Below are 12,432 nucleotides of genomic sequence, written 5' to 3' on the forward strand. Positions count from 1 at the left end.
TAACTTAATTTCAGATGTAAAATATAGCTTTGAAGATGAAAAGGTCAAATGAAAAGATTAAATATTAAATAGATATGAGAATTTTTATTTTATTATATATAATAACTCTTATATAAGATACTCTTAATCTCAAGGTGGGTTTCTCGGCAATCAGAACTGACACTTAGCTTAATTAACATCTACTTTTACAAATATACTTAAAATTCTATGTTGAACAACACTAAAGAATTTATGCTCTTTTATGATGACTGATGGTTTTTGATGACTTCTATTTCACAAACTAATACTGTCAACTAAGCCTTGGTCCTCTAAAAGTTTTCAACTCACTTCTCATCCACTGAAGTGTGTTGTTGGCAATCCAAGCAAAGAGTCCCTTAGTTTTCTTGGGTGACTTTTTGATGTCTTCTTTTTCAAGATGTCTACCCTTGAGGTAGACAAAAGATGATGACCTTCTGCATCCAGGGAACATCATTCTCTGCCCGTGCCTAAACAACGAAAAATTCTGAAAACCAAGCTCTGTTCCTTCCCTTCCCCTTCTATAGATGTTCGTTCTTATTATTAACTTAGTTTTATTATAAATAGCACATAGAATTTTGTGAAACTTTAATTTTGTATTTATAATTTTCATTAAGAGTTATTTGGTCAACTTAAGGTAAATGTTACAAATCGATAGAATTTCCTCATTTTTAATTTTATTATTTATGATTCTGTGATAAGTGCACTCTTCTAAGAACTAACATGTTTAACCTTTTTTTATATATATAATTTTAGAATGGAATGGATATAGAGTGGTATAAATCTCCTGAGAGAGGTCTTCTTAAGCCTGATTTAGTCCTATTCTTAAAGTTAGAACCTAACGTAATTAAGCAACGAAAAGGGTTTGGAGAAGAAAGGTACGAGACGTTGGAGTTTCAAGAGGCTGTTTTCAAGTCCTTTGAACTATTAACAGATGATACTTGGAAGGTATGTTTTTCATATGGATGAAATTTTTTTAAAATTATTTCTTGTCTTCAGTGTTTGTTAGTTTTTGAGAAAATAGCTCATTTCTCAGCGATAAAAATTATAATGGCTTGAATATTGAATATTTTTTTTTAAAATTATTTATTGTTATTTACAATTGTATACATATATACACATCAATTAAATTTGCTGTAAGTGATATTATGACATGATACAAGCATGTGGAGAATCTACCCATTGATAGAACTCCAAAAACATTTCTAAAGGAGAAGATCTCAAGGCCATCTTCTTTTCAGATGCCTAGGAGGATTATTAGGTAGTGAAGGAGAAGCCAGATTAGAAACAAGTTGGTTTGGGCGGTTAGAAAGTTTATCATGGAAGGATTGGTATCTGGTTCTGGCCAAATCGGCAACATATGGGACATTGAGGTCCTGATGGATGATTTGATTTGTAACAAAGTAAGGAGCATTAAGGATTTTGGACTGTAAGGATTGGATTCGAGAGGAATTTGATGGTTTAGTGGAGCCCCATAGCTCAACTCCGTTTGTCCAGATAGGCCTTATAACAGTCATGTAGATCAGTCTTTTGTAATGGATTGGAAGTTTGGACTGTTTGTCTTGTAAATGTTGTAATAGTCGGAATCAACAAGCAGAATATCTTCTTCTGACCTATCAGAGTGGATCAACCTTTTGTTGACCAGTATTTATTTATTTTTTGTAAATTTGCTTCTTTTCGTTTTTATAATTTATCTAACTAATTTCATTTTGTTTAAAAGTCCTATTTATTTTACTTGTATTCATTGTTTCATTCATCTTTTGTTTATTTTATGTTTATGTTTTATAAATGTTAGATTAACCAAATAAATGTTTATATCTGAACAAGCTTATTGTTTTTGTTCTTCTAAAGCTTTCCAACAAAAAGACAGTCAATTTGAGGTGGCTTTGGCATCTCTTTTTGAAGACCTGAAATTCTGGTAGAAATGTTGGCACAAATAAATAATTTATTGTTTATTTACTGACTGTACCTCCCCCCCCCCTCCCCCGACCATCTTCTCCACATAAATATAATTGTTAATGAACTGATGTACTCCATAAAACCAAATAAGAGGGTATTACACAATCATCTAGATAAATGTTTACTCTTTTCTAAGATAAAATTTATATGATTTATAAAAAACAAAACAAAGATCTAGTACAGTGACAATTAAGAATTTACTTTATTTTTCCTGTCACTTATTAAAACTTAAAGATTATTATGTTGTTTATTGTTTATTTGGTTTAATGCTCTCATAAGATAAGCAGAGAGAGATATTATTCATTACTTAATAAGTGAAAAGTATTTGGATTAAAAAAAATATATTTGGTAATTTTTTTCTCTAAGTAACTGATGAAAATCATCTTTATTTTGTAATGAATATTATTAACAATTGTTATTCTTTATTACAGATTGTTGATGCTGACACGTCTGTGGATAAATTGACTGAAAATCTGGTAAGTGAGGTTGTCCCTGTAGTGGATAGAGTAAAGGGTTTACCACTTTCTAATTTATGGTCATGATTGTTTTAGTTTGTAAAATATTTTCCACAAAGTATCCGAACTGGTCTCTTCTATAATCATTTTATAATTTTATATTGTAGTGATATTGAGTACTATTAGATGTAATTATAATTGATTGTTCAGAAGTAATAATAAAAATAATTTAGTGGTTCCCACATCCACGTAAAGAGGTGTAACTTAGTATTCTTCTCATTCAATAATTATTTATTCACCTGATGAAATCAACTTCTTTTGCCTTTATACTCAAGTCAGTACCATGACAAAATAAAGGGAGCAGATGTACTTCTTGTCATATGTAAAAATCACATCGAAGGAAGATGTTAGTTCATCCTTTTCTTTAAAATAGAGAAACAGAAACACTTTATCAGCTTCGTGCAGAACTGCTTAGTAATAAGTATAATTCTTAAATTATTTCTGAATGCCCCAATCTTCCTTAGAAGAGCTACATGGTATATGATTTCAGCTTTCACCTTCTAACCAACTGTTATATTAATTATATGAATTAATCCCTTTGTAATTTCATCAATTATTATTGAGTTATTACTCAATATTTTTTTCTTTTCTCCTACCTGATGGAATAATAATTGAATTTTATTTGATCATTAATTCTGGAAAAATCTTTTTCTGTGACACCTGAGTTGGGTTTGTAATAATAAGAAATTGTTAATATTATGAAATTAAATTAATCTCACAAAAGATTCACGTGGTTCATGATAACAAAGGGTTTCCCATTTCTCAATATAATAATAACAGTACATTAAATTATGGAGATAAATTTAAGAATCTTAAATTTTTAATGAATTTTTAAAGTTTATGTAAACAAACCAAATGTTTTGAACTCCTTTCAATATTAAAGATAAAAGAAGTTAAAAAACTTTTACTTCTTCACACAAATACCACAGGATTGTAGATGAAATAAAATTAATTTTTTCAGTGTTTTTTTTTTTTTATTGTGTTATACTTGTTACTCAAACTATTGTCGAAAGCTGTTACTTGAAATGTAATTGTGTACTTTTAAAGTATGTTTTATTTTTAAGAAGTTGTGCCTGCTCTAGTGAATTATGATATGAATTTGTAAATGTCTGTTTTGAAATAAAAAATTACTTGAGAGAACATATTTCATTGGTGTTTTTCTTATTTTCTTAACCACCCATTGCTGAGCTCTTTGTCTCCTGACTCCATCATTCCTATCCTATATCTGTATATGATTGTGATTTTTTGGTGGAATGTCACCAAATTTCACAAATACACTCTCGGGCCCTCACTTACAAACTGATAAAGTAACCGCTCTTAGTTACTTTAACCAACACAATACCTGTGCTGGTACGAGTTGAGGGATGCAGAACCTCACCTCTTATGTCTTTGAATGACAACCAGAGAGCAACTCGATAAAACTGTCTATTCCTCTCATCTCCTCAAGTTAAATGTCATTTCTGAAAATCAGGTTTAATCCAACATTCCTATTGTATTCTGTTGCAATTATTCTCCAACATTATTGGTTTTTCTGTTTTGTTCAATATTTGAACAAGGGTTTTAAAGGATATTAAGTATTATTCATTTTGCCATAACAACGGCCATTAGCAATAAATTTGTTAATTATAATATGATGTTTATGATTTGAAACTAAAATTCTGCTCTAATTGTGATTCATAATGCTTATTTTTTAACATTCCAAAGTGATTTTTAGGTTGTTCATTTTCGTTATTAATTAAAATTTACAACTGTATTAATTTAAAAAATACAAGTAAATGCAATATGACATATGGAGGACCGAGCCATTGGTAGAACTCCAACTTTAAAACTATTTAATTTATTTTTATATTTCCTTAACTGAATAAACTCACATGTCTCAAACCTCCACTGGCTGGGTCTTCAGTGAGCGTAAGTCAAGAGCTTTAATCCTGTTAAAACTATATGACCCTATGTAATTGAAGAATGAAGATGGGCCACCACCTGGACTATCTATAATATTGATAAGAAACAGTTAAATTTATGATAAGTTCTAAAAAATGCATCGGTTGATTTCTTCTAACTCAAGGGGGGGAGGGGGAGTAAAAAAAGCATGATAAGATCCTCGTCAGGCAGTATGGACAAACAATTTACAATATTACAGAGGTTATGTTTCTTAGGTTCACACTGTAAGGGGTAGAACTGACCAACTTTACCTCATAATATTATCTGTATATTAGAAGCAGCCTGTAGCTCCTATTAATAGGTATTGAAGTGGTTTTGATGTGTTTGGAGTAGTGGGTCATCAGTATTTACTCGATAGCCTTATCTTAATGTAATTTAATAATGAAGGTAGAAGAATTAAAACTATTTTCCAAGCATTATTTTACTTTAATTACTTTTTATAAAATAAATACATTTATTGTAAGATACAAATGGAATGAGAGTTATTAATAACTAGAATCATAGCTTTATAATTGGGCATAAAATTATCATTAATGGCAAGACATTTTGGTCCTTACCCTATGAAACATAGTCAAACCACATTTATTTAATTTACAGCAATAATATTAAAAATCAAAAAGGAAAATACATCCTCAGAAAATTAAATAATTGTTCTAGTCCACTAAGTTACCAAATCACACTAAAAAAAAAGAGTCCACAAAACTCGATAATTCTTATCCATCAAGCTATCAAATCACATTAAAAAAAAAAAATCATATTTCAGTACACAGCATATTTAAATATTAAGTAGGTAATATAATTACCATTTAATAATAATACATGGAATAATAATTAATTTTTTTAAAAATGATGGAATTTTTTTTAATTACTATTCCTAGTTTTTCTAATTAATTTCAAACTTGTGATGCATGGCATACTAACTAACATATACTATATTTGAATTCTCAATGTCATTCGTGATAAATATTTATGTATTTCTCTGTGTTTTATATAATTGTAAAACAATTATAAGTGGCACAATAGTGTATTATTATCATTAATAAGAAATGATGATTCAGGTTAGATTGAAACTCATCAAATGAGTTTTATAGAAATATATTCTTTTTCAGCTTTCTCCAATGTAATACTTTTAGAATTAAAGTAAAAATCTAGTTGGAGCAGAAACTACTAAGCAAGCAATATATATCTACCAGTGTTTGAGCAATTCCTCTTAAATAGTTCTATTCTTGTGAATAAATTATGAAAGACAAAGTAAATTAATAACTCAATACATAAAATGTTATAAGGAAGTTTCTATAATAGATTACTTGGCCTATTTATAAACTGAATATTTCGATAAACAAATCAAAACAATTTTATAAATTAATAAATATTCTTCAATAACCAACCAAAATAAATGATTGAAAAATTAAGGATGTGAGTAAGGGAATAATAGTTCAGAAGCCAGATTGCTATGTAAAAAAGGCTTATTATAATACTAGGAAGGCCAAATTTATAACAAATGATAATTTCATTATCGTTGCTTTTTTCCTTCTTTCTTCTTCTGTTGTTTGCTAGCAGGCTTTTTGTAATACATGAATTGAAACACAATAATTCCATTTCCAAGAGTCGCTAGGAGGTAAGTGATAATGATTATCAAATCACCAGTCTCCTGAAGAGATGTGAAGATTCGTGAAGTCGAACCAAACAGCAACATAACACAGGTGGCAGCCGACAGTTGTCCAGTACCTTTAATAGTGTAATTTGAATAGGCTTGAGCCAGCTTAAAACAAAAAAAAGGTAAGTAAGTTACAAAGATATCAAGAATTAATTAGGTTCATAAAATAGAATTTTTGTTTATATTTAAAAAACTCATTTTTTCAAGATTTCATTGCAAAGGGTTTAAACGTTTGAGATATACATTTGCTAAATAAGGTAAGTATTAGCAGATTACTTGAAAATATGATGTTTTGATTCAGGAAACTTTTTTTGCCAAAAAATGATTTATAAGTTTATCAACAGCTTAATGAAAATATTTTACCTTTCCGAACAAAAGAACAGGTATAGTAATAGCCTGAAAGTTCCAGAGAATATTAACTGGTACAAAATTTGTCATCACATAGCAAACAACACCGTATACTGCAACAAACGCAGCTGCCAATGAACTTGAATAATTATGGTGCAGTACTTGAGCAGCTATTGTTACTGTTTGTAACCCAATAGAAATACCTTCTCCATATGCACTGGAAATGTAGAATATTAATAGTTTTTAAAATATCTAGTTACAATTTAAAATTTGGTCAAGAAATTTTTTTTGTCATACATATTCAGATATTAGTAAGATATTTGATTTACAAAGATATATAAATTAAATGATAGGAAATTAATGAGCAAAAAATAATAAATAATGGAACAAAATAAAAGTAAAATAAAATCTTATACACATCTAGGTACAATATTAAATTCAGCCGAGGGAACTGAACCGAACCCGAACACTTGTGAAGGAAATACCAGAACTGCGAACTTTTGGATAAATATTCATGCAGCAGTTTTATAAATAAAAATAAATCAACAGATAACACATGATCTTCGATATTATAATTTTTACCAAAAGTTTTGAAATTATATTTATTGAACATAGTAAAAAAGAATTGTATTTTCTACTTAAACAAATTAAAATGCATTTGTTTAAATACAAAATAGATTTTAAATAAAACCAGACTAACATAAACTATCACTCAAAACAATGAGGGCATTTTTTAAAAAACACTTTTTTTTTTGCACTCAACTAAAAATGTGTAAATAAAGTGAACATCCAATTTTTGGGGGGAGGAAGGGGTAGGAGGAGACACTATTTTACTATATCAAATTCTTGAGGAATTAAAAAAAAAGGATTTACATCATCTCATGACAGTTTGGTAAGAACAGAAAAATTTAAGAAGGAATTAAACACGAGTTGTCGAAAGAAGAAATGGTAAGGTCTCATTCAAGGTCTTTCATCCAACCAAATTTCTATTTTCAAACTTAAATATAAAGGAAAATTTAATATAAGCTAGCTTTCCCAGCATCACATCTTATCAGAACTGCATTCAGTTATATGAGCTATTCAACAAAACCACAACCATAATGACATAATAGATGGAAGTGATGATACTTGATAGTACTTCGCAGAGCCATGTTAAACTTTGAAACGGTTTTGTTTTTATTTAATAATGACATGGAAAAAGAGGTTATAAGAAATTTTCAATGGAGAAATTTTATTTAAAACTTAAAAATTAATGAAACTCTTTTGAGCACATTGTTTGGAATTTTAATAAAATTTATTACTTTATTTTATAATCCATGTTATTATATTAAAGCCTACAAAAAATATTTTGATTAGTTCATTTCACTGATGACAGATGTTAAAAAAAGATTGAGAAACCTTGTGCAAAACAATAATAGAACAGAAGGTGATAGTTCAATAGGTCTATTGCATATCTTGTGGAAATTATTATTCTTATTGTTCAGTGGCATTCTATGACTTAATTTATTTTTTTGTTTAAAATAAAAAAATAATATATTTTTAACTTTTCTTCAATTATAATCATTTTCATGTAATATCTAATTTTCAACACAATTATATATCAGTAATTTTCAAATTAAAAAACTAAGATTAAATTTAAATTTTTGTTTTAATCGCACTTCTGTAAAGGTAATAATAATTAAGTAAATATATCTCCTTATCTACTTTGTTTGTTTACTTTTTTTTATCTGAGTAAATATTGTAGTATAGTACGCAACAGAAGTTTAGAATAGTCAAGACGTGGAGAGGGAGGTGTGTTACAGTGCATCCTCTCTACATGTCACTTTCTAACACTAACACTTCTAAATCAAATTAAGCTTACTTCAAAAAGTTTTAAGAGCCAATGGGGTTTCGGAAAGATCTTTGAGACAAATTTTGAATGAAAAAAAATTAGTTTCTTCAAGGAAAATCCTAAATATTTTAACGTCTGGAAAAAAGAAGCAGAAGCGCTTCATGTGAAATGAAATTTTGATAAAAAGGTTGTTCAAAGGGTTAATTTTCATTCAATCAATAAGAAATTTATATCATTAACAGATATTTTTACCTACATAAAAAATGACAATGGTATAAAATGAAATTCAGGAGAAAAGGGAAAGAAACATTCAGAAAGATTGTTAAAAAGTGTGATGCCAGGAACTGAGTGTTTAGACAACTATATTACTTTTTACCAAGAGAGGCCCTTGGAGCATCATCATTCCGTATCAAGTAAAATATGTTGTCTAGTGCAACACTTGTTAAATAACTGAAATTAAGATGAGATATAATAATATGATGTGTAAAAAATATGATGTGTGAAAAGCTTTCATGGAAAACGATATTCAGCTGAAGAGAATCACACTTTTATGGAAAATTGATGAATTTTAATACCAAGACAAACTTCTTGGTCATAAAAAGAGATTTACATTTTGATAGTCAACAGGGTTTAAAAAATAGAATGAGTAAGGGGCCAACATTGATAATTATTCATATAGGACGTAGATAGATTTACCTATGCACCAAACCATCAGCAAGTTATGAATAGTCTTGTTCTGATTTAAACTCCTAATATTCAGTAAATTAATGAATGATAAAGGTAAATATCTGGTCATTCTATCCAGATTAAAATAAAAAATTAAGATTAAAAGATATGATTTTTTTAAAACTTAATATGTGAAATAAGTTCCAGGTTGAAAATATGTAATCAATTTTGTAGGATTCCAATATTCAGTTAATTAATGATTGACAAACATAAATACCTGGTAATTTTATTAAGAATGAAAAAAAAGGTTAAAAAACATAGGAGGAATATATTCAACAAAAATTATTGATATAAAAATCAGGTGAAAATAGGTTAAATAAAAATAAATAAATTGTCATCCTATTAAACTATGTCAAAAGATTAAAAATGTATTGTTTTGTATATCACGTAATATTCAGTCCCAATGTAAATATGTACTAAACCATTCATCATTTAAAAGACAAATAATTTGTTTGATTCATACAACATAACATTTTTAAGTTGAATATTAAATGAAGTTATTAAATTTTCATTGACAAAATGTTATTTACCCATTTATTCAAACGAAACTTTTTAGAAGATTATCATAACATTTTTGATACCTCTAATATAAAAGTTCTAGAATAAAAATAATATTTTTTTTTTATAGAATGAAAGATAAATATGATTAGACAATTAACATATAGAAGGTTATATAAATTGATCAAATTTATAAATAAAAGTACTTACAGGGCATAAATAACATATCAGTGGTTTGAAACAAATTTTATCACTTGGTTTATCGCTAAGGCTAATAAGTTTTTTGTAATTAAATAAACAGTAACACAAAGAAAGATGTCTAGTAATTATACATAAATCATGCCTATCGTCGAATACTGTAGCATCTCAAAATTAATGAGATTTTGTAAAAGCATTTGATTGATTAAGGGTAGATAATTGTGTGAGAAAGACTTCTACTACAAACTGCCCTTGAAACTACAAGAAATAAATTAGAAAAAAATAAGAATGTCAATTTAAGACTGCAAAAACCATAAAATTTTGAACTTTGAGTTTTGTGTACAATATCTGCCCGAATAGTTATTTTTAAAAATGAATTACAAGAACAATAGTTAAGGAAGACCAACAAGTAATCACATGATAACCAAATTAAATATGTGATAACTTAACACTCTGTTTACTATACAAATTTATTGAGATGCAACAGTTTTGCGTGTTGGTTGGAATATGGTTATGTAGAAAAATATGCCCATTACCATAATTTTGCTGTTGTCTATTTTTTTATTATTTAATTATTGTCAATGTAGTGTAAAAAGAGCAAATAAAAAAAAGCTTTCAAAACAGTATAATTTACTTGAGAGTATTGTACATTACCTAATCTGGAATATTTTTGATTATGCTTCAAATAGTTCAACTAACTTGTATCAATTCCAGTAAAATATGCCTAATAAAAATAAAAAAATTCTTGAATTGGTGCTTCATACATAATACTGACATCATATACTGTTACTAGATGAAGTGATTTAAAAATTAAATTGTTTATTTTATTCACAATTTAAAATTGATTTATATAACCAAGTTAATTTGAAATGTTATGAATTAAAAATTTAGCAGTATTAAATACATAAAATATGAAGTACTTAAGTACTCAATATTCACTTCAATAACAATTTTTTATAATATTGACTTCAAAATAACACTGGAGCTAAAGCATCATAAATGAAGACTCGAAGATAAATGTAAACAGTTGCTGAGTAAAACTAAATAACTGTCAAACACAAAGGCATTTACTATGCAAATTAAATGGAAATAGTCATAATATATTCGTAGAAGCAATCGTACAGAAGCATAAATTACATTTTGGTTATTAAAAAAAATAAAAGGTATTACTAGCTTCTATTGTCAATATTAATAAGGTGTTTATTTACAGAGAAAAAATAATTACCTGATTGGAAATGATCGCACATATGCATAAGATGAATTAACGGTGATAGCGAATAAGTCCGTAAATACATTTATAATGCTAATACCTTGAGCGCTTTTATTATTCCATATTTTCACTATTTGTGGCAGCTTTACTGTTAAAAAATAAAATGTTAAAATTACTAGTATTCAATAATGTTTGTAAAAATAAATCAATAAATAAAGTTAGAGGAAATATTTTTTTGTTAAGAAATACAACAATAATTCTAAAAACATTAAACAATTAGCTAGAGGAACAACATTTTATTCAATTATAGAATTATAATTTCTAAATAATTTAATCTTTAACTTACCGAAACATGACCCAGCAATTATAACATAGCCCAAACACTTACTTACAAAGGCTTTTAAACATAATACTGTAACAGAAAATAGATAATACTTAATAGATATAATAGATCAAATTATAATATAAGAAAATTACAAAACCACAATATATACAAGTTTATAAGATTCACTTACAGTTAAAGAAGTTCAAATTGTAGAAAAACTCTTCATAGCATTTCTCGTTTAAAAAGTTGAGAGCAACCTTCTTTACTACTCCTTCCATTATAAGTGAACTTCAGTGAAGGAGTGTCAAAAGTGAATGTTCGACGTGTAATAAACCTCCATCACCACTATAGCCTCTGTATTCGAAAGGTTACAAATTTCAAATTGTAATCAAATTGACTGACCTCTAGTGGAAGTTTCTACAACTAAAACCCAGTACTTGAGCGCGCTTCAGTAAGTTACCAAGGCAACCATTAATTTAGATGATATACTATTTAAAATTAATTGAATAAAATTCAGGCTATGATAATTTACATAAAGTTCCAATAAAATTATGAAAAAAATTAATAAGTTCTTTTTTAAAAATAAAATAGTGCATATCATAGTTCATATACTACACTTAAATTTTATGATTGAAAAAGAAATCGTCATGGTGAAGACAAATTGTAATATCACATCGTGATAGTTGCATGGCTCATTTTTTTCTATATTTTTTTATTACCTCAATATTAAAAAATTATATAAATTTAAATGTATAATCAAGAAAGGTGAATTGTACTCAAAGAACAACCGTTTTAATGAATATGATTTATTTATACAATAGGAAACAACAGTTGAGATATTACAATTTTAAATGTGGTTGTAACTATATTCAAAAATTTATTGCTACTTCTGAAATACTTTTTTTTCTCTCACAAACAATAAAAATAAAACAAATAAAAAAAAAGTCATTTCAATTTTTTTAGTAATAAATAACAGGTTGGCAATTCTGTCTTTTCAGAGATAAGTTACTTAAAGCTCAGTAGGTGTATTCCAAAATTTTCTTTTAACTACTAAATTACAATGTTAAATTTGCTTCAGCTTACAATATATTTTTGTCCATCTATTTTACAAGTAGTTTTGTATTTACATAACAGAATAATACACTTGAATTAATTTTATCGGTCCCACTTAAACTCTTTTTATAGTATCATAATTTTTGAATATTATCT

General features: G+C 27.4%; 2 protein-coding genes across 2 annotated transcripts in view; one reads left to right on the forward strand and one right to left on the reverse strand.

The window, feature by feature from the left end:
* LOC106679351 (uncharacterized) overlaps positions 1-3,633 on the forward strand; it is a 9,599-nt gene extending 5,966 nt beyond the window's left edge. Inside the window, exons 4-5 of the mRNA XM_014418462.3 lie at positions 772-963; positions 2,406-3,633. Of these exons, the coding sequence (XP_014273948.1) occupies positions 772-963; positions 2,406-2,516 (303 nt within the window). The 3' untranslated portion in view covers positions 2,517-3,633. The remainder of the gene's footprint in view (positions 1-771; positions 964-2,405) is intronic.
* Positions 3,634-4,835: 1,202 nt separating this feature from the next.
* On the reverse strand, positions 4,836-11,593 carry LOC106679356 (mannose-P-dolichol utilization defect 1 protein homolog). The gene is made up of 5 exons (XM_014418465.2): positions 11,414-11,593; positions 11,245-11,310; positions 10,914-11,046; positions 6,451-6,652; positions 4,836-6,192 (listed from the first exon to the last, which is right to left on the reverse strand). Exons 1-5 carry the CDS (start codon positions 11,499-11,501, stop codon positions 5,944-5,946), a joined length of 738 nt encoding a protein of 245 aa, XP_014273951.1. The 5' UTR covers positions 11,502-11,593; the 3' UTR covers positions 4,836-5,943.
* Between the last annotated feature and the right edge of the window lie 839 nt (positions 11,594-12,432).

Source organism: Halyomorpha halys, unplaced genomic scaffold (assembly GCF_000696795.3).
Source record: "Halyomorpha halys isolate HHAL.00 unplaced genomic scaffold, Hhal_1.1 Scaffold196.1, whole genome shotgun sequence".
NCBI lineage: Eukaryota > Metazoa > Arthropoda > Insecta > Hemiptera > Pentatomidae > Halyomorpha > Halyomorpha halys.